This window comes from Alternaria incomplexa (assembly GCF_024043165.1).
Source record: "Alternaria incomplexa strain BMP 0042 chromosome Unknown scaffold_9, whole genome shotgun sequence".
In the NCBI taxonomy this organism is placed as follows: Eukaryota; Fungi; Ascomycota; class Dothideomycetes; order Pleosporales; family Pleosporaceae; genus Alternaria; species Alternaria incomplexa.
Genome location: NW_026249858.1, coordinates 1,306,669 through 1,334,074, shown reverse-complemented (window position 1 = coordinate 1,334,074; position 27,406 = coordinate 1,306,669). Strand labels below are relative to the sequence as shown.

The window sequence follows — 27,406 nt, the reverse complement described above, 5'->3', positions numbered from 1 at the left end:
GGAACACTGCCAGCTGCAATATACAAGTAGAGCTTCTCCCCGCTTTCGTTTTCTCGCGCATTCATCTCGACGGGTAGTCACCAGCATCATGGCAGCTATTGCAAGAGCTTGGAAAGTGGGGGCGCTCACAACGTTCTTTCTGGCAACGATAGCACATGCTACTGAACCCACGGTCACAGTGCTGAATGGAACATACGAAGGCGTACGTCTCCCTTCGTTCAATCAAGACATCTTCTTAGGCATCCCATATGCGCAAGATACGGGAGGTCAGAATCGCTTTCGCATACCACAATCGTTGAACACGACATGGAATGGCACGCGCCCTGCCAAATCGTACGGAGACAGCTGCCCGGATCCCTCGGCTGCCAACTTCAGCATGAGCGAAGACTGCTTGAGCATCAACATCGTTCGTCCAGCGGGTCTCTCACACAACGACTACGCAAAGCTGCCTGTTGCGCTATGGATCCATGGAGGAAGCTACCAAGTCGGCACCAGTGCGCTTGCGAACTACAACCTGACATACATTGTTCAAAGAAGCGTGGAAATCGGCCAGCCCATCATTGCAGCCAGCATCAACTACCGCAAAGGCGGATGGGGTATGTTGTACTCGCGAGAGATCCAAGGTACCGGCCAGACGAACCTTGCGCTTCGAGACATGCGCAAAGGACTTGCTTGGATCTCAGAGAACATTGAAGCATTCGGCGGCGACAAGGACAGTGTGACTATCTGGGGCGAGTCTGCTGGGAGCTTCGCAGTAGGCCAGCTACTCATGTCGTATGGCGGCCGAACAGACAATTTGTTTCACCGCAGCATCCAAGAGTCTGGGTCTGCAGCGACGGCATGGTACAATGGCACAGACTGGTACCAGCCCATCTATGACAATATCGTCGACAAGGCAAACTGCACAGATGAAGTCGACACGCTCGCCTGTTTACGTACCCTGCCATACGAAGCCATGTTCCCACTCCTCGCAGCCCCAAGCCAAGGCCCCGGCTGGTACCCCATCGTCGACGGCGACATCATCCCCGCCTACCCCACCGAGCTCCTCGCCTCGGGCCGCTTCGCACATATCCCCCATCTCTACGGCACCAACTCGGACGAAGGCACCGACAACGCGCCAGCCGGCGGCGTCATCAACACCGACGAAGACCTATACGCCTTCCTCACCAACAGCACAGGTTTCGACTTCCCCGACGCCGTCATCAAGCGCATCATGGAACTCTACCCCAACGACCCCACCGTTGGTATCCCGCTCAACACCGGCGTCGAGCTCTTCGCCGAACAAGGCCTTCAGTATAAGCGCATAGCCGCCATCATGGGCGACGTCTTTTACCACGCGACCCGCCTCGCCGACGCCCGCGCTTACTCCAAGTACTCGCCTACGTACATTTACCGCTTCAACACGCTCCCCTGGCAAAACAGCAACACCGCCAGCGAAGGCGGCAATCCGCGCGCTTACAAGGGCGTCGCGCATTTCACTGAGGTGGCTTTTGTCTTTGCGAACCCTAACTTCTATGGCCCTTGGGAGGAGTACAAGAAGCTGGCTGAGCAGGTAAGTGCGCAGTGGATTCGCTTTGTGGCGAAGGGAGATCCAAATGGTGAGGCTCTGCCTAGGTGGCCGCAGTATGACGGGGGTAAGAGTGGAAGGGGACTGGATCTTGTTCTTCAGGCGGAGGGGAGGGGGTATAATGGAAGTTATGTTGAGGAGGATGTTTGGAGGATTGAGGGGAGAGAGTTTCTCACCAAGTGGGCGAGAAGGAGGCATGTGTAGAGTAGGGAGAGAGGGTGTTGTGAAGAGAGAGACTTGTTCAAGATGTATAGTAGTATATGCACTGCGAGCAGATAGAAAGTTGCAAGAAGTCTATGTTATTAAGTATGTTTATTGCAAGTAACAAGTCTAAGAGAGAAGTAAGTGAAGTAAGAGCTATGTCAAGACCTCGAGGCAGAGAAGGAGCAAAATGTTCGACTAAAGCAAGTTAAGGAAGAAGCCAAACATAGAAGGTAGGTAAAAACTTAAGTTAAGAAAGAAGCAAGTAAAGCAAAGAAGAAGTCAAGTCAAGTCAAAGAAGAAGTAAAGTGAAGTTTGATGGATTCATTGATACTGAGGCGAAACCTTGAAGTATCCTTGAGAAGAAGTCCAACCCAGTATCCAACCAAAGTCCAACCAAGAAGCGACCACCAGATGAATCCCATATCCACCAGCCATCAGCAAACCAATGTCCAAAACCTCAAAGCTAATCTAAAACCCAATCCAAACATCGACCACCGACTGCAGGCACTCTCACCTCAAGTCTCTCATACCTTTCGCATGCTGCATTCCTCGAATTGATCCAAACTCCTAAGAGCCGCCATCGAGAAGTGTGCAGGGGAATGATCTGGGCGAGCAAGCTCAAACTGGCGAAGAACTTCAAATCTCCAAGGTAGGCCCAGCTTAGTACCGAAGCACCATGGACTGTCTGTCCTCCAGCACCTTGATGTGAGAATGAAGTCTCCTCCAGATCATGTCCACCAGCCATGGGGCCTTGCCGAAGCAAGCCTTGTAGGCTCAAAGCGAGATCCCATCTAGATCTGTAATGTCCGTCTCTTACTGTCTTTGACCATTGTACCCTGCACTTCCCACCAGTATGTTTCCTCCACCAAAGTATCCAATCCATCCAAACAACTTGACTTTCGTGCGACCCAGGGTGTTGTGAACATGCTATGCTAGCCTAAAGAGGGCTTGAGGTGGATGCTGAAGAGCTCGATCGTGGCCTAGAGTGTAGGGCTTTGAGGAGGTTGGCGACGATGTTGAGCGAAGGTTGGAGCGATCCGAAGCGAAGTGAGTGTGGTAGAAGGCGACAGCAAGCTGAAAAAGGTTAGAAGACTGAATAAAGAAGAAGCCAGGAAGATACTTACCATGTTCAATGGCGAAGGAGGATGTTGGAAGGATGACCATGGCTCATGGTGAAGGAAGGTTGATCATCGATGGATGTGATGTTGGACCAAGGTTGGATGAAGTGTTGATGACCAAGTAAGGTATGAAGATTGTTGAGCAGTGATGTTGATTGAGGAAGAGTGAAGCTCAGTAAGGTTGGAAGTGGTCGACATAAGTGAGTGAAGGTATGATGTCATGTGACAAAGTGGAAGTGATCCAAAGTAATGATGAAGTGTTGAGCCATGGTCGAAGTGAGTGAAGGAAGAAAGCTTGTTGAGGAAATGAGTGTTAGGAAGTTGGAATTCTTCGGGTTGGGGTAAAAGATTGTGGGGTTTGCGGTAAAAGAGTGTAGGTCGGAGGGGGGAAATGGGGTTTATATGTGCCTGCCAAGAGCCCGCGCACAGACAGGCGCTAGGAGCTGGCGCTGTTGCTCCGGCCGGTGTTCTGCCGGCGACAGGAAGGTCGGAAACACCAGGTGAAGGCGGGTATAGAAGGGCTTCGTTGGCGGTGGAAGGCCGCGCGGGCGCTGCCAGGCGGGAGTGAGAAACCACCAAGTCAAAATACGCGAGGTGGAGTGGCCCGTGCGGCCTCATCAGGTAACGAGAACGCGAAATTCCAGCAGGTCAAGCAGAGACTGAGTAATGTAATGGGTTTGCTGACATGTATGAAGCCAGTGAGGGTGTGCTTGACGGGCAGTGCGATAGTACACAGGTATCGACTGACTGAGCGAACGTGAAGATACGCGAGAACATCCAAACTCGAGATTGGAAAGTGATGATGCGCTGTTCTTGTAGCAAATCTTGAAGACAGCGTGCTCAGTGCGCAAGACGTATCAAGGCCAGCCTATTGATATAGCAACCGTGAAAGTACGTGGCGAGCTTTCGAGAGCGAAAGCTGTGGCATCCGCTCGGAGAATGCTTCTAAGATGCTTCCTAGATGCTTCTAAGATGCTTCCTAGATGCTTCTCGTTGTGTTATGTGAGCCATGAGCGCCTCAGAGCAAGCTCAGCGAAGTTAGAAATTGCTTAGAAGGAGTTGAGCTTGCCGTGCTCGATGGGTGAGTCTTTAGTGACGACAGCAGAGCCAGACTGATCGTCCACGCCCGAGACGGCGAGCAGAACACTTTTTGAATGCGCAGGATCAATGCCGATATACTCATGGCCCAGGAATGTGACTGAGTGCTTCCGCGACGCCGGTACTCACCTGCGGCCGACGAGATCAGTACGCATCCACGATCCGAGTCGAGAATGAGCAGCGACAAGATTGAGTGCCGTAAGCAGTCGCTAGAGATGCAAGTATCAGTCGCTTTCGATGAGTCAAGTCACAATCCAGCGCTGCATAGTTGCTGCTCACTCGCGCCGACCAAGAGCATGTCGTCGAAGCTGTTTCGTGCAACATACAAACGCGGCGCCTACTTTCACCTCATATACGAGACAAGCAGCTGCAGGGATGCGGAATTGGTTCGGCAGACGGAGGGCGAGCATACGAGATGAGACACCGGCCAGACGCAATTGGGCCTGTGCGGCAGGGAGAGACCATATTTCACATCTAGGAAGACAAGCAGGCAATGAGGATAACGTAGGAACACAGATGTGAATTGAGAAAAATATCATATTGGTAGTCGTAGAATATGTGGGAGAAGCAGAGCGCCATGGACAGCAAATGTGTTGACAGCGAGAATATATGATCTTGTGGCCTACGCTGTCCTTGTACCAGAACCCGAGCGCCTGATTGGCACCGGCGGTCAGTCAGAAGCTGCTAGACAGAGCCTGTATACTTCAGAGCGCCGCCCTAGAGTTAATGGAGGCTTTGTGATGTGGCACTCTGATGTGTTGGTTTGCTATCCCGCGGCCTGAGGTACAGCTACGTCTTCATCGCTGGGTGTCGGGACCAGGCGAATTGCGGGCATGGAGAATACGGTCGCTATAAGAAGGCGGAAGCGCGTCCATTCAAGAGCAGATCCAAGGGCAGATAGAAGCGGATCAAGGTGGCGTATCGTCTGGAGCAGAGCTTGCTCGACAGGAGCGGTGCGATTCGTCTTGGCGACTCAGCTGAGACGCCGGCTGTGTTTGCTTGATACGTGGGGTCTGCGACCGTTGAAGTTGCTGCACTTCTGGAGTTTGCGGCATACGTTGCGGTTGAGGGTTTCCAATGTTGCTGTGCTTGTGGAGCTTGCTGCATACGCTGCCATTGCTGCGCAAGCTGTCGCTTCCCGAGCTGAAGCGGCATGTTGCTGAGCCATCGAAGCATCGTCGGGTATCTCTATACTCCTAGAAAGAACGAAGCGTATCGACGTCTCGACTTCAACCCGTATGCGTATGAATCCAAAAATCCCTCTCTTTCATCCTCCCCTCATTAATCCCATCCAAAACACCCCTCACCCACCTCGGCGGCCCCCTCATTCCCTCCTCTTTACCCATGTCCATCCCCGTCAACGGACAGGTAACAAAACCCCTCTCTTCCGCCAATTTGCCCACCTCTTCAACGATCTTTAGACCCTCGTTCCCAGTACCGGACGTAGCAGCATCTAGCCGATTACGACGTTCCTGCAGCCTGCGCTCTATGAAGGAGGATGCGGAATCGAGGCTATGGGAGGCGAGGCGCTGGAAGGAGTGTATAAAGCGGTTTATGATGTCGATTAGGATGCGATAGGCGAGCTCGGTTAGGATTGCTGTGCCGGTTTGTTGGGTGAAGAGGTGGGAGGAGATGAGGGAGCTGGAAAACGAGCGTGTTGTTAGGGAGGTTGACGGCCCTGGACGGTAGAGTCTGAGGGATGATGAGACAGTCATGGTGAATTTGTTGCTAGTAGGTATGGATGGCTATGGAGGCAGTACCGTTGCGAGTTCGCTGAAGGGATGTGTAGTGGAGCCTGAGGCACAAGCAGCGGAACCTCTACATTTGTACGCCTCATCTTCCTGTACGGCGTCCACGGCGTCCTGCCTAATACTTCAACCCATTGCGCTACGCCGATAAGCTGTGAAACTCCCTGCGCGATGCTGTCGCAAAGCTAACTACTCGGAGTTCCCAACCACCGACCGCGAGATGCAGATTACGGCAGCTGCCCGCCTGACCGGGACCCGCGGACGCCGAGCTGCAGCGCCGCTCCCTCATCACCGAACCCAATACGCGATCCCTCTTTTCGCATGCCCAGGTGCGCTTACGTGAGATGCGTTTCCTCACCGACGGCATCTCCCATTTCCACTTCTCTCTCGTCTCTCTGGACGGGCAAATCTAACTCAACGAGCCAGGGTGGGTGTTCGAGAACGCCGGGTTCAGTGCCTTCCATCGCCGCGTTGACGCAGAGCGTCTGCTGTTTGTTCTCTCGAAATTTTTGGGCGGGGCCTGGTGGCAGGCTTCTGTATCCCTTCCTATGCGCTGAGTTCGTTCCTATCCAGACTTTGGTTATTGTTTTAGTGTCGCTACCTGCATCTAGTTCTGCTCCTCCTCTGCCGGTGAAGTCCAGCACGTGTGCTTGGTAGAACCAGCGACGCGGCGTGTGGATGTGGCCGAAGCAATGCAGTCGTGGCTGTGCCCTTGCGATGGCGCGGCGCAAGTGCTCGCAGCCTGCGCTTTGGTCGTCAGAAGTCGTGTCTAGGATGTATTTTGGGGGGCCGTGGGTCATCACGATGTCGACGTCGTTGGGGATGGTCTCGGTCTCGGTACCGACGTTCTTCGCCCACGGTGGAGTGCCTGAGGCATTGAAGCGATCTTCATTCGACGGGTACTGGAATGCTGATGCGCCGTAGAGAGGCGTGTATGGTGAGGCATATACTTTGAATGTCGCGCCGCATGCTAGCGTGAAGGTATGTGTGCCTTCTCTTAGGAAGGTGATGCCATTCAGGCTGGCTTCGGAACTTGCATCTGAGCTCACAAGCGCCTCTGCCCGCTCTGAATCAGTCTCCGTTTCACCCTGGGAGAGCCAGTATGACTTGTCGAGCGAGATCTCGTGGTTACCAGCGATGACGAGCTTCAGCTTGGCTTTGACTTTGCCCAACGTCTGGAGGGCCGCAGAGACGCTTTCCGGGGTGCCATCTTCTGTCAGATCGCCACAGTGTAGGAGTACATCGCATGGCGGGAGGTTTTCCGGTAGTTCAGCACCATGCGTATCTGAGAGTATGAGGAAGCGGACGGGCGTCGAGAGAGTATGTGCGCCTCCAAATCGGACACGTTTAGCAGGTGGCTGAGATATCATCGTAGAGTGCAGGAGTTTCAAGACGGTGAGATGTGTTAAGGAAGGGTCTAGAGGTGCTAGAGGTGCTAGAGTATGAGCGTGTGTGCAGATTCTTACATTCTCTCATCTATGTAGACATAAGCGGCAGTATGTAATGAAAAATCTAGTAAATGTGCATGTTTGCTGCGAACCAAGGTTGAGAAGTGAGCTAGCCAACGCTCACCATCGACTCTGAGGCGCCTCGTACAAGAGCAAAAATGAACAGGTCTGCAGACTACATCAAGACAAAAATGTTTAAATTAGGTAAGCTAACGTCATTGTAGGCTCCCGAGGTCTATGGTGTCCAGATTGTCCCTCAGTCAACGTGGAGGCACGGACAGATGCTTGGTCTTCATGGGCTTAACAAGGCTATCATCAAGACTAGCAAAATCTTCGACGAGTGCGGACAATGGCGTTCGATTATTGTCATCTACTAATACAAGTATGGAAAGTATCGTAAAACAGCATAGGTACCAAGGAAGACATCGCCATTGACCGTTCAAGGGAGCGACCGCTCCGTTATCAATTAACCCAAATGATCCACCACCACCGCTTGCAAACCTACAGGCTAGCGACAAGCGCCGGCAGCACACTCCTGCTAGTGTAAGCCCAGCTGCTGGAGCTATCATGCGCCCTCCACGCAGCACCAGTCCAGAAAGTGTTGCGCTTGCTCTGCAGAGCGTACAAGTCCTTGTAGAAGCCGTTCTTGGTAGCCTCGCCACCGACCATCATGTTGTAGGGGCTGTGGTTGCTGAAAGCGACGATTTCGGGCTCGGGACCGGTCATGTTGTTCATAGCGTGGAAGCGCTTGAGGTCCGCAAGGATAGCGGCCTGGGCCTCCTCGTCGCTGAGGTGCTGACCGACCTTGGTGCCGTAGAAGACCTGGTTGAGTGTAGGGTTGACGGTGGGGAAGACGTTGTAGATGGCGGGCATAGGTGGCAGCGCGTATGGCTTGTCAAGTGCGAGGTTGTTGAGGGTGACGTTGGTAGGAGCGGCGTGCCTGATGATGGCGGTGTAGTAGCCGACAGAAGTGAACTGGCTGAAGATCTTCATCTCATCGCCGCTGGGATCGAATGGGGTGAGGTTCTCGGGCGTGGGGGGAATGGCCATGAGGATCTTCTTGGCTTGGATGAGACGCTGGCCCTTGGGGGTATCGACGAGGACCTTGACGCCGCCGTCGACCTTGCTCACGCGTGCGGTCTTGCGGACCCTGGAGGAAAGGAGTACAGAGTTGGAGGCAAGCAGCTCGGCAGTGAGTGCCTCGAAGAGCATGCTGTTGTTCATCACCGAGCTGGTCTTGAAGCTCTGCATAGTCTTCAGGAGACCGAGAGACATGGTGCGGATCTGCTGGATGGCAGGAAGCTCGAGGATGTCACCAAAGGCGGAGGTGAGACCGAAGATGGTTTGCACTGCATCTGCGATGTCGTACTTCTGGACGAACTGGCCGAACGGCATGTAGAGGTCCTCGGGGACGGGGTCGGGGAGGTAGAAGCCACCCTCAAGTTGAGGGTACTGTGCGAGGACGGCGCCGTACTTCGCCAGAGCAACAGCCAAGGCGGTTTGGTTGGCAGGAGGGAGGCCCTGCAACACCTGACCAGTCCTGAAGTCAACCTGCTGGGTTGGGCCGGTAGGGAAAGGGCTTGCTGGGCCCAGAGTGAGGTTGAAGCGTGCGAACCACTGGTGCACCAAAGGTTCGTCATGGTACAGCTTGACTCCCATGTCGATGGGGAATCCAGTCTCGAGGTCCATGTAGGTTTCGGTGTGACCTCCAAGGCGGTGCGAGCTCTCAACAACCACGACCCTCTTTCCCATGTCCTTGAGCTGGATGGCAGAGTAAGCACCCATACCTCCACCTCCGATAATGACAACATCAGTGTCAATAACCTGCTCCGGGTTGTAGTACCTGGCCTCCATCTTGGACGACCTGGGCGCTGCCATAGCGAAAGGAAGGGCGACCACCGCCGCGGCGGTGATTGAAACGAATGAACGCATGATTGAATTAGTCTTGCAAGAGAATATGAAAGCTAAAAGAGCGACTGTGGTTGGTGATCGTCTGGCATACCAGACCTATTATATTTATATTGCCACAAGCAAGGCCGATGTATGTGCGATGGCTCTTCCAGTTCGGTCCTACTGTGTGGATCGAGGTGTAATCAAAGTAGGACCGCGCATTCGGAAGAATCGACGACAAGCATCGCTACTAGCTTTCAATGGGGCGTCAAGATTCCATTTACAAGGGAAAAAGTCCAGGGTGTGTGCTGTAGTGCTGATGGGCGCTGTAGAGCTACTGCAATCCGAAGCACAACAAAGGAGTACTAGGATTTCGTATAGCCTACTAGTCGTCGGCTTGACCTAAAATCATGTGAGCCGGACGTTGGAGAAGAACGAGGCGTTCGACGGCTACATGGCGTTACCCAGAAGCCTCCATGAGATTCATGGTTTGTGGTGATATTGCTTAGTATCGGTGCGCCAGCTTGGGCGTCCTGCCACGCCGTTGATCACCATGTGGTGTTGGCTCAGGACCACTTCCCCGGATCGGAGTCGACACCCTGATAAATTTCGCCGCTAGCTCACTGCTGGTGGAGATACTGTACTGATGTTGAGGCTGAGGCTGACCACGCTCAAAGCGCCGCGTTCGGGGCGTTCGTCCGCGCTTAGGACGTGTTCATGGGCCGTTGAGGCTCTCGGCACTACCTGGGTTCTCCTTGAAATTCTTGGAGCACTTGGAGCATTGACGATTGGTGAGGAAACAGAGAGAGGTACACCTCAGTCTTTGTGCAGCCATGCGGAAGTCGGCACCTTTTTTGCTTACACTATGTCTGTGAGAGAGTTCGTTCTCGATGTTTCGTGCGCAATTGACTTTCTGCGAAGGCTCCTGTCCCGTGATTCATGAAGCCTCCGCAGAGATCCGATATAGAGCATTGATGAGTTTCCTGGATAGCATCCACCAATGATAGTTGCAGAATGTAGCTTGTTCTGATACGTAAGCGCAAAGCTTGATGTATGCCGACTGATGGCCTCCTGAAAGTATGACGCCCAAACCTCATTTTGGGACGCATCTAACGCGTGGCCAAGCCAAAGGTGGCTGTGAAAGTGGATTCGTGGTGTTGATGGATCGTTGGAGGCTACGGCAAAAGAGAGGGTTAATAAGGTAGCCTCGCTGACGCCCACGCCCACCTGGGCAGTTGCCAGCGATGGCACGTGCGTCAACAGATCACAAGTGTAATGTGCCGGTACATCACAGCGCGAAGATAAAGCCAAGCTACCGAGACGCCGTGTAAGATGACGATCGCTTCACGGTCGCTCTCTGTAGTCATCCGAGTGTGCCTAGATCCTGCTTTCCATGTTCGAGGGTGTAAGACCTAACAAATGCCGGCACTAAGATGTCATTGCAGCGACCGCCTGAAGCAATTTCAACATGTAGATGGAAATCCCAAAATCAAGTTGGGGACTAGCAAGATGGCTTTAGATGAGAAATTGGTGGTATGATGCTGCCCAGATGGGTAGCAGATTGTGAACCAGGGATAATGGTAACGACAACGTGACGGCGCGTCGTTCTCGAGAACCTTGGAACCCCACCAAAATTTGAGCGCGCCTCCACACTCCCACAACTGCTGCATCGCATAATGCAGATGTCGACGCCAAGACAACCACAAGCCCGCTTCGACATCTACCGCAACGAAGATGTCGTTGTTTGGTGGTAGCGCTCCGCCACCGCCCTCCTCCTACGAATCTACAACCTCATCGTCTTCATCGGCGCGCTCGTCACCGTCAGTCGAGGAGATCCCGGACCCGCGCAACGTGCAAGAAGCACACACTCCCGCTATCCCGATTTCTTTAGACGTAAACGATGACCTGGATACCGATAGCGAGTCGGCACGCGACGAGTCCGAGGAAGAGGACGACGACGACGAGGTACCGGCGCGCCCGAATCGCTTTGACGGACCGCCCCAAACATGGCAGAGCTACACAGAAGCGGATCGCCAGATAGCCGACTCCCTCGATCAGCTGCAAGAGACAGATCTTGCAGTACATCTGTACAACGCGTATGCGCTCAAGCGCCGGTTACGACGAGCGCCAGAAGACACGGCGAAGTTCAAGAACTGGCAGAGTAGGGACAACTGGCTCAAGACTGGGCAGGATCTAGAATACGTGGATGCGGCAGGATTTACGCAGACGGCGGTTGTGCCTTCCAAAGAGTGGACGGCATGGCCAATCCCTCCAGACGAAGAGCCTCCGAGCAACCATGTGGACGAATGGACTATTGGAAGTGCAAACACCGAAGATGCAGGAGATGAGCTGCGAGAGGAACTCCTAGCTGTTTTCTTGCGGCTGGCTAAAGAGAAGTGGAACTCACGCGAAACGCCCTTGTCTGACTCCGACGCTGGAGACCACATATCAGCTTCGCGAAGCAGATCTCGATCACAAAGCGCCGATACTGCGAAACTGAACAACAAGCCCAGGGCACAAGCCAGGATGGACGACGTCGAGGACGGCAATGATACCGAACGCGATCAGACGACTGGAAAGAAACGTGGCAGAAAACCTCGCATAGAGATACTCGTGGAGCCGACTTTGTTAGCAGACGACGCTAGGGCACAGCGACTTCTCCAGCCGACAATACAGAACATGATGGGGAAGCTAGACAAGCTGGCGCTAGCCATCCGCCGAACGCGCGTCAATCACTTTGGTCGTGGAGAGCTAGGCGATTCTTCTATGAGCGAATACACTTCAGGTGCCGAGTCGAGCGGTCCGAGATCAAGGTCTACATCGAGAGCCCGATCGAAGAGTGCGACAGGCCGCAGATCTAGCACTCGACCACCTTCGCGCGCAACGTCTAGAGAGGTTGATCGCACAGTACGACAAAAGACAAAAGCCGCCAGAAAGGCAACAGATGAAAGAGAGCCCGCCAATGACGATGACATCTCAAGCGGAGGATCTGACTGGGAACAGTCTAACAAGATCCCTCGCGAACGGAAGCGCCGCAGATCCTCAAGCAGCATGGGCGATAGCGATAGTTCCGGAGAAGAAGGGATACTACGGGAAGGGCTTTTGGACTGGAGTGAAGTGCTTGGACTAGCAGCAGTGCAAGGCTGGAACGAAGGAGCTATCGCACGTACAGCCCAGCGCTGCGCAACTCTGTTTGGCGAGGGCATGTCTTTCATGCCCTTCCACGAAGCCCTCGCAACAAAAGCCGCCCCCGAACCCATATCCTACACACCTCTGACCATACCGCCTCCGACCATCCCCTCGATCTCACAGCCTCCGCCACCCAAACGACCCTTCTTCCAAATCGGCACACTGCGTTGCCCGCACGCAGATTGCTGGAGGCACGAGGAAGACGCCCCGTTGGCCTACCGCGTCGTCGAGCATTGCATGCGAGTACACGGCTACGACCCTAGAACTAATGACTCGGACAATGAAGAACGGACGGTTGGTGGTGTGCATATTGATGGGTTCTTACGGCCTATTACGGCGAAGCAGGGCTGGCTTGGGAATGGGAGGGCGAAGGCTGGGAAGGTTAGCAAGAGGGCGAGGACGGGGCAGAGTAGTAGTCGGGGGGTTTCAGAAGCGGCTTTGAGTGCTGGGGAGGAATAGGATTGCCAGTTGCAGAGACGCGTTCGTTGCAAAGCAACGTTGAAGGATCATCAACTCGAGCCAGCAATAGTACCAATGACACTATTTACACTACTATCATATCGCTAGCATTAAGTCCCTTTCAGTATCGCACATATACCCAGGTACGTACCCCACATGATCTCGTGCGGGAGCTATGCTGAAATGAGCTAGCGCGACAGCCAGCCTCGCGATTTGGCGCGTCGGGCCCTTACGAAGCGCGACTTTTCATCATCGCGCCACCCCACGCATCGTACCAACCTACCCTCATTGGTCATTTTCATTCAGCCATATAGCATTATCCTTATTGTCTTCCATTCTTTATGCTTCGTTAAGACGGCCATTTGAACCATGGCATGGCATGATGGCCCACGTCATGAGCCTTCCGATTATGATCGCATGGCCGCCGGTAGGTGCCTCCTCTCTCCAATTAGAAGGATGAGCTGACCATTTCAAGCTATGAGGAGTGGTCTAGACGGCCATGGTGTTTTCCATTGGCAAAGGGATAGTTTCTCTCCTGCTGCCGCTCCTGCGTTTTCTCCACAGTGGTACATGCAACAACCCATACCGCAGCATCCGGGGTATCATCTACCACAGTTTACATCACCACATTCGGAGTATCCCCTACCACGGCACACGCAGTTCCCTATATTACAGCACACACAACTTCCACCGCAGCATGCGCACCATGCTATACCACAGTTCCTATGACGCGTATCACTCACTTCTTTTCTTTTGTTGAGAACCGTCCGCCTTTTGCGCGTTTCCATTCGTGGACATGGTAGTCTTTTGGCTGAGCCATCTAGGTGTCTGCATATACCCCATTTGTTGATGATCGTTGGATACGACATTTGTACTTTTAATATGCACTTCTATTCTTCATCATGGTCATAAAGGCGGAAAAGCATCATATATTCGTTGGTACAAACTACATACATGAAAGTGAAATGGGTATCAACTTTGCAAGGAAATGTCTCATAGCCATGACCAACCTCGCGCTCCAGGCGGCATTTTACTCCGTCTTGCGGATGAGACCTTCACCTGGCTTCACGCGCTGTGCCCACTCGGTCCAACTGCCGTCGTATAACCGTCTCTGCTCTGTGGGAAATCCAGCTTCCGACAACGCAGCATCAATGATTGCTGCCGTAACACCAGTTCCACAGCTGTTTATGATTGGCTTGGACGGATCTACGCCTTTCGACTTGAAGATGGCTTGGAGTTCGGAGGCAGGAAGGAGGGTCTTGTCGTTCGGGTCGAGGAGGTCTGTGATGGGGACGGAGGTGGAGTAGGGAATATGTCCTGAGGAAAGCCCTGGTGTAGTCAGTATGATGCTCTGCCGTGATCGCATCTTGTTGGGTAGTAGATACCTTCTCTGGGCTCTGGGTCAACGCCCTTCCATCTCCCAAGACTACGGGCATCCAGTATCTGCACTTCGTCTGCGCCTTCCTTGCCCAATTCCTTCGCAATGTCCTTCACTTCTTCAAAAGCGACGACTCTCTCCTCTTCCAACTTTGGCACCGCATACTCAGTCGGCTCGACGTCCTTTGGCTCTCCACTCTCCGTTGGAAAGCCATCCTCAACCCACTTGCGGAAGTTGTTCAGCACATGCACCTTCGGATGACCAAAGACCTGCAAAGTCCAGCCCACTCTCGGCGCAGAGAAGATGCCCAATTCCTTTGTATCATAGACAACGACGCTATCTTCCCGTCGTATACCAAGATGTCTCATGGCGATTGCGAAATCTTCGGGAGTGGGTAACATGTGCGGGTACGGCGAATGGATGTCTTTGACGGCATCGAGGTCGAAGAAGCGTGCGCGCGGAATGCGCTGTGCAAGAAAGGTATCGTAGCCATTGCGACCGTCGTTGGGCAAGAACCAAGAAGCGCAAAGTGGGACAATGCGGGGTTCTGTGGAAAGTTTGCTGGCATTGTGCTTCAATGCCGAGTTGAGCTCAGATGGCGTGACGAGATAAGAGGAGAAGGCGGGTTGAGAAGACATTGTCCTTCTGCTGCTTACAGCTATGGGGAAGCTGATGGAGGGGATAGAAGAGAGCGGACGTAAAGAGCAGCGGAAGCGTGAGACGAACATTTTGGAATTTGTCTGATGGCTACGATGGAATGAGAAGGTGTTGTTTGGTCGGCGAGGAAGGAAGAAGGAACGAAGATTTGTGGAGCTAGACGGCGAGGTGAAGCTTCCCTAATCTACAATCCTCGTGCAGAGTAGAGGGTCCGCATCGAGCTTCAGCGTTAGTGCGGGGAACTGCAGCAAACCTGAAGAGGGTCTGATCTCCTTGCCCCCTATATTGACTAATGACAGCAATCGGTCGCGTAGCCTCTATCAGATGGCCATGATAGATGCACCATAGCACGGCGTGTCTGTATAACAGAAATTGCGTGATTGTGTATTTGTGGTGCGTGATAGTCGCTCTGCAGCATGGAGCTCCAGCTTGAGCTCAGACCCCTGCAGAATTAACGCGCAATCGCCGCCCCTCACCGCCGTAAACTGCCGCCTCGGCATGTTTTGGTGCTGTTGATCTTGTTTTCCGCCCAAACTACGCGCCAACCTTGAATTCTACCTTCCAAGCGGCGAAAGATACGATGAAAGTCACTATACGTGAGTGGAATGCCGTCGCCGCCTGGCGCTGGGATATGCCGGACGACGATGTCTGCGGTATCTGTCGCAACCCTTACGACAGCACTTGCTCCAAGTGCAAGTTTCCTGGCGATGAGTGTCCGCTATGTATGTCTGACCATGACGATGCTGGGTCTAGACTAACGTGAGATAGTATTGGGAGAGTGCAACCATTCGTTCCACATGGTACGCCTCCATACCCACGAGGTCACACTGGGCCATAAAGACTAACACGTCTCAGCACTGCATCTTCTCCTGGTTGAAGCAAGAGAGCTCTCTAGAGAAGTGTCCCATGTGCCGACAACGTATGTACGCAAGCGACCTACCAGATCTTCAGCTAACTTGTACATCCAGCTTTCAAGTCGAAGAGTCAAGACGCGCCGACAGCCACCGAAACCCCGGCACCGACCCAAGAACCCGATACAAGCCCGCTGTAGCTTTCGGATCACGCGATCGATTACGGCAACTCGTTGAGAAGCTTGTCGTCACCTCGATCTGCAGGCATATGATGGAAGCTGGGAAAGCGGCGCTTCCATACCTTGGCTTGCACACAGATGTTACTATCGGCGTTTGGATTTGGATGATACCCTAAGGACTGCATTACATACTTTAGCCTTTGAGCTAGGGGCCTTTCACGGCATTCCGTAACTGACTTGCTGCCTTGCGGTTGATGAGGTAGTGTGCATGGACCACGTCCCTTATCGATCATGCACCTTACTAGAGCTCCCGAACTCCGTTAACTCCAGTCTTCCATCAACTCCCACAACATGTCTAGCTACCCTAACACTACAGAGTACCGTTCAGATCGTCGCGCATCGATTTCCCCACGATCAAAGTCAATAGAGCGCGCCGAAGACCCTCCCGACGACGAGCTCCCCGAGCAACAGCACCCTGGCGATGCGCCAGAAGACGAGGATGAGGACGACATACCCTACCCTGAGCCTAGTGACGAGCAACCGCTGCTACCACCGCCGAATTTCCGACCCTTCTTCACCCTGATCGAAGACACGACGTCGGGCGAGCACTACCACCCGTATACACACTATGTCTTTGCCGACGACGACCCGACCATCATAACTGCTGCATCGATGCGAGGCCTGGGGCTGGATGATACAAAGTACCTCCCGCATGATGCACCGGGTGGAGGGGAGAGACGACGCAATCAAGGGAGCGAAGAAGGGGACGAACAAGACTCACCAGTCGAGTCACCGCTGCCCCCGCCCATACCGGGCGTCAAGGAGCATTACCTCATAATCGATGTCGGCGCAGACGGGCGTACAGTCGTAGATGCGCAGTCGCTTTCGTCAGAGTGGCAAATCACCGATACGGATGTACGGATAGCTCCCTCGTTCGATGAGGACTCGCCGGATCAAGGATACATGCTGCGCATACAAGGCATCGACATACCGAGGAAGAGCAAGGGCAAAGGCAAGGGTGAAGTTGGGCAGGACAGGCTGACTGAGGCGAGAGAACAGCAAGGCGACATCTTCGACGCGTTGGATGGGCTAGTGCAGGATGTTGAAAGAGGACTGGAGACTGCTAGCAAGATCTCAGGCGCGCGGTCAAGAGAGGAAGACCAGGGCACGTTGACTGATGTCCGCGAGGGCGATGTAGAAAAGACGGTGGGTGATGAAGCATGATGCTGGTATGCTCTGTCGTTTCGCAAGTGGCTCCAGGTCACACTCCCCGTTCAGTGCGCATATGTATCGAGCACGCGCTTCTTTGCTACTACAACTGCGTTGACTCAGAGGCGGGTTCTAGTTGGTGGCGTTCTTGGCTGCTCAGCTGCAGTATGTTCGCAGTAACATCTAACAGTCATATACGCCTCTGTAAGAGCCAGTCATTAGCTTCAGGAGCGACATTCGCATGCTGGCTTTGACTCCACGGCACGATGCCGTCTTTCCTCACCTACTGTATACTTATACCCATCACAGACTGCGAGCTGCATAGTGTGAGCCCCTTCATCATTCAAGCAGCATGGATTATTATTGCTTGATGCCGCAATGTAATAGACACAGGCTATTTACCTCAGCACGGTTTCTCTCACTCTGCTCACCGCCATGGGGTGGGTTGCCGGTCGCTCCTTCCTCCCTCCTTCTCTCACTACAAGCGGGGCGGGACGGTATGGGCACGGGCACCCACTATATGATTCAAACCTCTCTGCGTCAAGCTTCCTCATCACTTCCTACCTCCACTTCCTATCATTTCCCTAGCTTTACAGTCAAGTATCAATCATGGCTATCTTACGCACCCTCCTCGTCGCTGCCTCAGTGCTCTGCCTCACCACAGGCTATGAGCTCAAGGCGGAATACAACGCGAGCAACTTCTTCGACAATGGCTCCTTCCGTTTCTACAACGGCTGGGACCAGTTCACCCAAGGCATGGCTCTCTACGTCTCCAAGGAAGAGGCAACTTCACTTGGACTTGCTCGCATCGACGACGGCAAGGTACATCTAGGAGTCGATACAACTCAAGTACTCCCTCCGCAAGAGCCCGGTGAAGGCTATGGCCGCAAGAGCGTCCGACTAGAAGGAGTGCAGACGTTCGACAACGGACTCTTCATTGCCGACTTTGAGCACCTGCCCAGTGGATGTGGCATGTGGCCTGCTTTGTAAGTCTCACTTCCCAACTATCCCTCACCTTCTCGGACTTTCGAGTTAGTACTGACTCTCGCATCCTCTCTTGTGCTCATCATCGTTTGTGTGGCACGTCAGACATGTACATCGGCTAACCACGTGCAGCTGGCTGCTCCACGACACAGGTCATCAAGAGGAATGGTACTCCGAGTTCGACATCATCGAGGGTGTCTCCATGAACTCGCGGAACTCGCTCAGCCTCCATACCGGTCACACGCCATGCAAGATGCGAGACAATGGCGGATCAGGCGAGACGCGCCCAGACCTCGAATGCATGGAACATCGCGACTGCGGCGTCAATGGCCCCGAGGGCTCGTTCGGCCAACCCTTCAACGATAACCGAGGCGGTGTCTGGGCAGCCCAAGTCGAGGAAGATGGCATCAAGGCATGGTTCTTTCCTCGGGGTCACGAGCCATCGGGTTGGGATAGCGCGAATCCTGACCCCAACACATGGGGCAAGCCTGTGATGAACTTCGTTGGGGATGGTTGCGACATTCGCAATACGTTCAAGAAGATGAAGATCGTAAGTACATTCGATCTCGTGGATGCGAGTGCCTACTAACATAGGACAGATCATCAACATTACCTTTTGCGGCTCCATGGCTGGAGGCAATGCCTGGTCTGGCTACACACACTGCGCAGCGGAGACTCACGACGAATCTTGCACTCACTTCGTTGCGACCAACCCCGACAAGTTCAATGAAGTGTACTATCTCATCAACTCGGTGAGAGTTTATCAAAACGGCGCTGGTGCTGGCTACCAGGACAACTGCCTCCCACCTTCTTTGCCTCAAGCGTCCCTCACCTCCTCTCAAGCAGAGCCGCTCTCAGCGATGGCTGGAGAACAATCTCCCCTTCCAGTAGTAGTGACTACCGTTATCACCTCAACCAAGATCATGACTCTACCGGCGACTCTGACTGGCGGTAAGAACGAAGGTCCATATGATCCATCGGCGTCCCCTACAGCTCCGACGACTTTTGAGATTCTCTATGGCCAGCGTGCCTCGCAGGTGGCCCCAGAGGCAGCTCCTGCGGTAGTTACCGTAACAACGGTCATTACGTCAACGAAGGTTATGACACTGCCTGCCACTCTGACTGGCGGTAAGAACATGAGTCCATATGACCCTTCAGAATCCTCCACGACTCTCATCACCTTCCACAACAAACGTCTCTTGTTGACGGCATCCGAGGCGGCTCCAGTATTCGAAGCATCATCGGCGACATCTACCAAGCCTGTGGGCACAACGACTGGTGGCAAGTACTACAGCGGTTACGATCCGTCAGCGACTCCTACATCTGCCAAGCCTACAGGTACAAGGATCGGAGGCATTACCAACTACACCACCGTACAGACTCCTGGGGCGTCATCTACGAAGCCTATAGGCACAACGATGGATGGCGTTACTAACTACACCACCGTCACTGCTTCGGCTGTGGCTTGAGTTGTGGCCATCAGCACAAATCGAGCACGCGGCTGATGTCTTAGCTCGTTGGTTGAACAAGAGTGGTTCGATCTCAATCATGCATATTATGGCGTTATGGAAGAACATCTGAGGCGGGAGAGAATGTACGGATAGATGAGCAAAGGCGGGAGATCAGAGGTTCAGCGATTTTATTTCAAAATACAATGCCAGATAGGCGCGGACATATACGTGCGAAAATATATCATCTTTCCTCACCTCTTCTCTCGCATTCCCCTCCAGCCCCCTCCACCTCCCTCGACGGATACCCACCGCCATCCTACCAAGGAATGGTCACCCCGAAACGATCGACCAACCTCCCACTCTCCCACCCTTCTTCATCCATCTTTCCCAAAACCCTCATACAGTCCTTCACGCTCTCCTCGACCCCAATCGCCCCTTCTTCTTTCCACTCCACTAACCCCGTTTCTACTCTTCCAGGATGCAGCATCAAAAATTGCACATCAGGTATATCGATAACCAGACTTTTTACCACGGCGTTGAGCGCCGCTTTACTGGCTCGGTACGCGTACCCGCCGCCCGCCGTGTTCGCGGATATGGAGCCCATTCGAGAAGATAAGATGACAACTTTAGGTTTCGATGCGGATTGAGCAGCAGAGAGTTCGAGGTTCTGAAAGAACGTTCTAACAGTGTTAAGCGTGCCCCAAGTGTTGATCTCAAACGTCCGCATCATAGTCGCATGGTCCATGGCCTCTAGCGTCTCGGTCGCGGCGACATCTTTGTCGCCCTGTTTCTGTTGGGCGACGATTTCCGGAACGAGTCCTCTGATGCCGGCGCAGTGGATAATAAGGGATATCGGTGTGTTTAAGATGTTTGAAGCGAATTCTTTGAGTCCTTCAGTAGAGGTTATATCGAGTCTGTGGAAGGAGATGGTGTTTTGTTGGTGGGCGGGGAGAGGGAATTCTTGGTTGTCTATGGCTATTATGATTGGCGGTGTTGGTAGGGAGGCATAGTATTGAACGAATGCGAGACCGAGACCGGAGGATGCGCCTGTTATTAGGATGGTTTCTGGCGGCATTTTGGGTTGTGGTGTTAGGGTTTGTGGTGTTGGTGTGTTAAGAGGCTGAGGTAGGCAGGCGACTAAAGGAAGTTTTGTAGGTACACCGTCGATGATTTACAGTTCATATCTCAATGTGGCAATTTTGTTGAAAGGAAACTATACTACAACAAGTCATGGCGTCGGAAGTAGTGGGGGTGAAGAGCCTCAGGGTCCTAGTCCATGCCGCCTAGGTTTGCCGATCTGGAGGTGACGATGGTTCCCCGCAGTCTACCCGTTGGCGGCAAACGGGTAACGACCCGCATGACGGATTTGGCTTTGAAGAAGGATATAAGAACTATCTGGAGATGTTGTCGTGGTACAACGATCATCACAAGTTCGACCGTATTTGAAAGAAAGTGCTAAATGGCATTTTGCATGACGTAGCTCTTGCCGGCACGATGTTCTATCAACCTGGAAAAGAAGACCACGGTTTACCGTACGATCCATTCAAAGTATGCATATCTACGAGTCTTTCCGGATACATCCAAAAATCCCTAATTGTCAACTAAATAAAGAGACTAACACCCATTAGGCATGCGTCCTCCCCCGCCCCATAGGTTGGATATCCACCCTCTCCCCAACCGGCGCTGCAAACCTAGCCCCCTACTCGCAATTCAACAACCTAACCTTCGACCCCCCTTACGTCATGTTCAGCGCAAACCAAACACCCAGCAACAGCCAGAAAGATACCGTCCGCAACGTCGAAGCTACAGGGAAGTTTGTGTGGAATCTAGCGACGTATGAATTGAGGGAGGAAGTGAATAGAAGTGCAGTGCAGGAAGAGTATGGGGTTGATGAGTTTGAGATGGCGGGCGTGGAGAAGGAGGATAGTAGGGTGAGTGGGGTTGTTGTTGGGGGAAGTGGTGGGGATGGGAAGGAAGGGAGGAGGGAGATGATGGTGCCGATGGTTAAGAGGAGTCCGGTGAAGTTTGAGTGCGAGTACTACACCACCCTACGCCTTCCTGGGAATCCGCCTATGGGCTCGGCGGATGTGGTGATTGGGAAGGTGGTTGGTGTGCACATCGATGAGCGCGTTTTGACGGACGGCAAGATCGATGTAAGGAAGACGGAGCCGATTGCTAGGTGTGGGTATTATGAGTATGCGGTTGTGAGGGAGACGTTTGATATGCGGATACCGGGGGAGGACAAGGCGATTTTAGCGGGGTTGGAGGGGAGTGCGAAGAAGAATGAGAGGTTGGATAGGGTGGGGGATGTAGATGGGGAAGACATGCGATGATGGGAAGTATTGTACAAGACACGTGCACGATAGTAATGGCGGCAATGTCGCTATCTCTACCTAGGACTGATATAATGAAACGAAACATGCATGCCAGTCTGTCAGAAAGACGAACTCCAAGATACCATACCCCAAACGCCGAAGACAGCAGGGTTCCCAACAACAGCCATCGATCATATGCGGGTATCAATGTCAGGGCCAAGATTCCTAGTATCTAGGCGCTCGTGATGCTTTGGTAAAACTGCTTGACCTGTGCATCCAGCAGGTTCAATTTCTTCTCAGGAAGTGCGACGACTTCAAGACGTTCGAGCATCCTCGCTCGGCTGACTGTTCGGAAATTTTAGCGTTGTGCTGCAGGCTGGAATATCTTCTAAGGGAGCACCTACGAGCCACATATACCATTGCCTCTTCAAAGGCCCTTCTCAAATTCACCTTGACGCGATCAAGTGACATACCCTTGAAGACGTGTTAGAACGCATGTGAGATTTCAGGACTCTCAGTGACATACCTGGGCTTTGTGGATGGTCATGGCGTAGCCAGCCATCAGTGGGAGCTGTGCTCGCGAAAGGCGGCTGCTTCCTTCACCGGATCCGAATTCGGTAACCAAACAATCGGGGTATATAGTTCTGCGCTGGCCATTGTCGAATTCGACAATTGGCCACACTTGAACACGGTTCCTTCGGCAAAAGTCCTCGATCTCAACTTCACATAAGCGCGCATGGGGACCACCCAACCCTAGCGCCTTCTTTGTTAACTTCGTGCCATCGTATTTCTCGAAGTCAACTATCCGACCCTGTGATCCGTTGACGAGACCCTGGCCTGGTGAGAGGTTCTTGAGCAGCAAGACGCGCATGTCTTGCTTGAGCGTCACGAATTGTTCGTAGCGATGAGCATCATCACCCTGCGTGGCCGTCAGCGGATGTTGTTTGGAAAGAACTTCTCACTTACTATGCACCCTTTCGGCCGTTTTCTGAGCCATTGTAAGTGTTCGTTATCTCTGTCATCATCACTAAGCTGTAGCCGGTCCTTTGCTGTGAGCTTTATGGCCTCGCCCGGTAGGGTTGCAATCTTTTCGTCGTTGGCGTCTCTGACATCATCATTATGGGAAAACAACTCGATGGCTCCGTCCATTCCTGAACGGGGTTCAAGCAAAGTGGCCCGCATGTCGTTGGTAAGTTGAAATCCATCTAGTTGTCGTTAGCAACGTTTCTGTGCGTGTCTGAACAAGCCCCAATGATGCATAGGTCTGGACTCATAAAGGGCAAAGGCTCTTACTAAGTCTGATGTGCTGGAGGATAGCCTGGAAGTTTGGATCACCTTGTCGAAAGATTTGCGTCAGGTGAATACATTCAAAATCGCATTCCTGTTCGTGTCAGAGTGACGATCGAGCTGGTGAGGGCGGGATCTATGTACCTTCCATGCATTGCTAAGGAAAGCAAATTTCTTGACATCGAGGAACGTCCTGTTACACCGATCACACTAATATTCGCTAGGGTTGAATTTTCGGTTGGGCTTAAGCTCGAATCCGCACCGGTAACAACGTTCGAAGGGCTTGACTGGTGGGAGCTGACAAAACTACAGTCGTTAGCGGGTGATCTCACTGAGGTGGGCCTGTCAACATACACCTCCTGTGACAACCATCTGTACGCCACCAAACGCTGCAGTGCTGTTTCTAGCACGCTTCATCACGTAGTTGAGGCGTTCGAAGAAGTTGCTCTCCATCATGCTGACTTCATCGATGACAAGGACATCAGTCTCTGTGAACTTGCACGTGAATCCCTCTCCCTCTCCGTTCATCTTATCTTCCATCTCCTCTAGTAGTGTATTGACAGATTTCATGTTGGTCTTCGGAGCCCAGCAAGTATAACCCCATGTCGTGATGCCCCCTACATTTAGCGCAGCAAGGTTCGTGGGTGCAATTACGAATACTCGCTTGTTCATCTTCTCCAATCTCTTCTTGAATGTACGAAGCACAACAGACTTTCTACAGCCAGCAGAGCCGGTGTAGAAAACGTTATGTCCGTTCATGATACGATCTACCACCCACTCCTGCTCAGAACTTAAAGTCACCTCGGGCTCAGTGCTCTCGTTGTCGACAGTGGAGGACGCGTCGGCAGAGCCAGGCTCTTGCGAATTATCCGGAGATGTCAATGGTGTATCATGGCTGCCCGGCGTTACTGCTTGGCTTGATGAAGAGGTGGCAAAAGACTCTGTAGATGGTCTTGAGCTCGAGGTGGATGCGCGCTGAGGGGTCTGCGGTTGAGGTTGAGAAGCGAACTGCGTGGGTGGCTGCTGAATGATTCTTGGCTGAGGCTGAGGAGCGGTGGTCGTCGGTATCTGCTGCATTATTCTGGGCTGGGGCTGAGGAGCGGAAGTTGTCGGTATCTGTTGTTGCGCTTGAGGCTGGAACTGAGGAGCGGAGGCCATCGGTATCTGTTGGTGTGCTTGAGGCTGATACTGAGGAGCGGTGATCGTCGGGGTCTGCTGAATTGTTCTGGGCTGATACTGAGGAGCGGAAGTTGTCGATGTCTGCTGAGTCGGCCTGGGCTGAGACCGAGCAGCCTGCATCGCTGCAAATTGCTGAGCCAGCTGGCGATTACGTTGAGCCGTCGCAGGGTCCGGAGACTTCTTGCGTTGAAGTTCTAAGTAGGCGCGACCATGTTCCGCATCAAGCGCAGTCTCGATAAGAGCCCTGTGCGCTTCCATATGGTCCCAAGCTGCATCTCTAGTCCTGAAACCACCCTCTTGCTTGTTACCCGGGCCGCCCGCGAGGATGTCCGTTCCAATGAAGTTGTTGAACTTAATCCTATTCCAATGTCCATATACACCAGGTACGTGACCGCCAGCCGCTGCGTAGAATTATCCTTTCTTCGCTGTTGATACAGGGTCGTCGGGGAGTCCCCACTCTCTAACGTGCAGCTGGGAGCGAATGAATCTCCCTGTCTGGGCATCTACTCCTGATTCCGGACCCGGTCGTACTTCATCCTCGTTGTACTGGAGCCCAGAAGTTCTTTGCCGTTTATTGTCCGCATCGTCGTCTCCCCCTTGATAATTTCTTTTCCCGGACATTGTCGCACGCGGTTCGAGAAGGCGACAACAGTCGAGGGCACGGTTCAGGGCGCTGGAGGATGGGACGTGTATCGCGGAGAATCGCGTATTCGTGTAGTACTAGGAGCGATGGTTCGGTGGTGGTATATAGGAGCTCATTCAATGCGCGCGAATTTACTAGAAGCTTGTCAGCACCAGGGAGTCCGAGCATCTCGCCGTCTGGAGTGAATCGATAGAGATAGGGCGAGTATACTGACTTACCTGTGGTCAAACCGTGTACAAAGATAACAATATCCACAACGCGACATGCATGGAATTCGTAGACATTGATCAGCTGTGAAGATGCATGGTTGCGGCACGGCAGACCTGGTCCATGGCTCGCCGCGGAGCGATGATGTAACAGGGACGCGCACGCCAAGCCAACGCCCCAATCGCGTAGCTCTCACGCTAGCACGGGTGGAGGTGTCCGTTGAACATGTGGGGATGAACTGGTCTTGTTGCGTTCGCGTTCGTCTCGTGATGATCCGATTACAATTACTCTGGGTGTTGCATACAGGTCGCTTGAGTGTATAATGATGCTGATATGCTGAGAGAGGCAGAATCGGTACATCTCCATTCACATCCACGGGCGCAGGTCGAATTGGTGTTAACGACGTTTTCACAAGAAAAGCAAGTACTGGGCAGAGATTGTAACCTATCACCAGAACTAAAGAAACAAGAAGCAATGCAACATGATAAGTAAGTCATATCATAGCTCATTCGACGCATGCTCAATGGCTCATACGACACTATCTCAACTACACATCCCCCTCCAACCAAAACCCCCCTAGTAAACATACCTAAAGTTAGGGTTCTCCTTATCCGTCAAGTCATCAAAGCCATGCGCATTGCTAATATCCTTTCCAAACTCCCTGTCCTTCTTCTTATTCCTGAGCGTGAGGTTGAACCTCAAAAACGCAATGACACACAGCAGCGCGCTGTAGCACCCGAGATGAATAGCCAGGGACTTGAGATAGCGTGGGTCGCCATCGAAAAACACCTTGGGTCCAATCGCATTACCCGCGCACCACGCGAAGAAGTTCATGGTGATGCAGACGGATTTCTTGGTCTGCCCGCCGACGTTGCGGGTAAGCATGGACATGCCGAGACCCTGGGCGGCCCAGAAGGTGAAGACGATCCAGTAGGAGATGAGCAGACCGGCTTTGGTAGCGTTGTTTGTGTTTTTAACGGTCATTATGATGATTGTGCCGACGAAGGCAGGGATCATGAAGACGGCCATGGTAAGCAGGTTTTGCTTTGTTTTCTTGACCATCCAGGCGGAACCCATTAGTGTGGCGATGATGACGACACCAAGGACCATGGCGAGGAGTTGGACTTGAAGAGTGTCGAAACCGAGGTCTTTGATGATGATGTTGTAGAAGGCGCCGAGGCCTGACGTGGGTAAAGTGGTGAAGATCTGAATGCCCATGTAGCAGTAGGTTTGGGGGTCGAGGAGGGCTTCTTTGAATTGGTAGGCGCGGAACTTTTTGTTTTGGAGACCGGTTTGGTTGGAGCGTACACGCTCAACCATGAGCTTCTTGTCTTCCTCTGACCAGCATTTGGCGCGCATGGGGCTGTCGGGGAGGCGGAAGATGACCCACAATCCCCAGATGAAGGAGAAGCAACCGTATGTGATGAATATAGCTTGCCAGGATCGGATAGAAGCGTTACCGGGGTTCGCAGAAAAGCTAGGATGTCTGATGTTGGTGAAAGCGTATGCGAGGAGACCGCCGACAATCTGTTGCATGCCGTCTGTAGGTAAGGATTAGTTGGTGCTGCATGTCTTTGATCTTGTATAACTTACTCATCATGTACCAGTACGTAACGATCTGGGCCTGCTCCTCACGCTTGTACCAGAGAGAAGTCATGATGAGGAAAGCGGGCTGGCAGACAGCCTCGAAGATACCAAGGAGTGTTCGGCAAACGACGAGCGCAGGGAAGCTGAAGCAGGCTGCATGGCAGGCAAGTACGGTACTCCATGCAAGAATGTTGAATCCGAGGTATTTGGCTACTGGTACTCGTTGGAGAATCCAGTTGGTTGGGTATTCGACGACCAGTACAGCGAGGTAGATACAAGTGGTGAGCCACCCAAACTGTCATGAGTCAGTGCATGATACTAGTGCCCACAGATTTTGCAACTCACTGTCTCTTTGGAAAGAAGTGCGGGAATATCCTCACGGATACCCATGATGGAGGTAGCGGACATTGTACCCTTGTCCAGCGATTGCAGGAAGTACGTGATGACCATAATAGGCAGTACACGACGGTCGATCATCTTCTTTAACCGGGCGTTCTCCTCTTCCGAGATGAAAACCTCAGAAGCGTTTGCGTATTTGGCGACTTCCTTGTCGATACGATCGTAGTCGGCATGGTCGCCCTTCTCGTCTCCCCCTTCGGAGAACACGCGCTCGACCTGGCTAATGTCCTGCTTATCGTCCGAATGGCGAACAGCCTCGGGTGTGTGGTGCACGCCATCGGCACTGGCTCTGGTGGTAGCCATCTTGAAAAGAACTTCCGAGAGCTTGACAGCGGAAGAAGGAATGAGGTTTGCAAAGA

At 52.9% G+C, this 27,406-nt stretch overlaps 10 protein-coding genes across 10 annotated transcripts; 6 read left to right on the top strand and 4 right to left on the bottom strand.

The window, feature by feature from the left end:
* Nucleotides 1–88: 88 nt before the first annotated feature.
* On the top strand, nucleotides 89–1,771 carry J4E90_006802 (uncharacterized protein; the record flags this gene model as incomplete). The annotated part of the gene is made up of 1 exon (XM_051436346.1): nucleotides 89–1,771. The coding sequence occupies one exon, from the start codon at nucleotides 89–91 to the stop codon at nucleotides 1,769–1,771; it is 1,683 nt and encodes a 560-aa protein (XP_051290140.1).
* A 4,299-nt stretch (nucleotides 1,772–6,070) lies between these two features.
* On the bottom strand, nucleotides 6,071–7,402 carry J4E90_006801 (uncharacterized protein; the record flags this gene model as incomplete). Its single annotated transcript, XM_051436345.1, has 3 exons — nucleotides 6,071–7,161; nucleotides 7,308–7,315; nucleotides 7,398–7,402. 3 exons carry the CDS (start codon nucleotides 7,400–7,402, stop codon nucleotides 6,071–6,073), a joined length of 1,104 nt encoding a protein of 367 aa, XP_051290139.1.
* A 282-nt stretch (nucleotides 7,403–7,684) lies between these two features.
* On the bottom strand, nucleotides 7,685–9,115 carry J4E90_006800 (uncharacterized protein; the record flags this gene model as incomplete). Its single annotated transcript, XM_051436344.1, has 1 exon — nucleotides 7,685–9,115. One exon carries the CDS (start codon nucleotides 9,113–9,115, stop codon nucleotides 7,685–7,687), a length of 1,431 nt encoding a protein of 476 aa, XP_051290138.1.
* A 1,692-nt stretch (nucleotides 9,116–10,807) lies between these two features.
* J4E90_006799 (uncharacterized protein) lies at nucleotides 10,808–12,721 on the top strand (the record flags this gene model as incomplete). Its single annotated transcript, XM_051436343.1, has 1 exon — nucleotides 10,808–12,721. The coding sequence occupies one exon, from the start codon at nucleotides 10,808–10,810 to the stop codon at nucleotides 12,719–12,721; it is 1,914 nt and encodes a 637-aa protein (XP_051290137.1).
* A 1,030-nt stretch (nucleotides 12,722–13,751) lies between these two features.
* On the bottom strand, nucleotides 13,752–14,737 carry J4E90_006798 (uncharacterized protein; the record flags this gene model as incomplete). The annotated part of the gene is made up of 2 exons (XM_051436342.1): nucleotides 13,752–14,050; nucleotides 14,107–14,737. The coding sequence occupies 2 exons, from the start codon at nucleotides 14,735–14,737 to the stop codon at nucleotides 13,752–13,754; spliced, it is 930 nt and encodes a 309-aa protein (XP_051290136.1).
* Nucleotides 14,738–15,336: 599 nt separating this feature from the next.
* Nucleotides 15,337–15,807, top strand: J4E90_006797 (uncharacterized protein; the record flags this gene model as incomplete). Its single annotated transcript, XM_051436341.1, has 4 exons — nucleotides 15,337–15,478; nucleotides 15,525–15,556; nucleotides 15,612–15,675; nucleotides 15,725–15,807. 4 exons carry the CDS (start codon nucleotides 15,337–15,339, stop codon nucleotides 15,805–15,807), a joined length of 321 nt encoding a protein of 106 aa, XP_051290135.1.
* A 330-nt stretch (nucleotides 15,808–16,137) lies between these two features.
* On the top strand, nucleotides 16,138–17,010 carry J4E90_006796 (uncharacterized protein; the record flags this gene model as incomplete). Its single annotated transcript, XM_051436340.1, has 1 exon — nucleotides 16,138–17,010. One exon carries the CDS (start codon nucleotides 16,138–16,140, stop codon nucleotides 17,008–17,010), a length of 873 nt encoding a protein of 290 aa, XP_051290134.1.
* Nucleotides 17,011–17,604: 594 nt separating this feature from the next.
* On the top strand, nucleotides 17,605–19,448 carry J4E90_006795 (uncharacterized protein; the record flags this gene model as incomplete). The annotated part of the gene is made up of 3 exons (XM_051436339.1): nucleotides 17,605–17,981; nucleotides 18,112–18,529; nucleotides 18,579–19,448. 3 exons carry the CDS (start codon nucleotides 17,605–17,607, stop codon nucleotides 19,446–19,448), a joined length of 1,665 nt encoding a protein of 554 aa, XP_051290133.1.
* A 1,476-nt stretch (nucleotides 19,449–20,924) lies between these two features.
* J4E90_006794 (uncharacterized protein) lies at nucleotides 20,925–21,763 on the top strand (the record flags this gene model as incomplete). Its single annotated transcript, XM_051436338.1, has 2 exons — nucleotides 20,925–20,978; nucleotides 21,059–21,763. 2 exons carry the CDS (start codon nucleotides 20,925–20,927, stop codon nucleotides 21,761–21,763), a joined length of 759 nt encoding a protein of 252 aa, XP_051290132.1.
* Nucleotides 21,764–25,637: 3,874 nt separating this feature from the next.
* Nucleotides 25,638–27,350, bottom strand: J4E90_006793 (uncharacterized protein; the record flags this gene model as incomplete). Its single annotated transcript, XM_051436337.1, has 3 exons — nucleotides 25,638–26,602; nucleotides 26,655–26,943; nucleotides 26,994–27,350. The coding sequence occupies 3 exons, from the start codon at nucleotides 27,348–27,350 to the stop codon at nucleotides 25,638–25,640; spliced, it is 1,611 nt and encodes a 536-aa protein (XP_051290131.1).
* Between the last annotated feature and the right edge of the window lie 56 nt (nucleotides 27,351–27,406).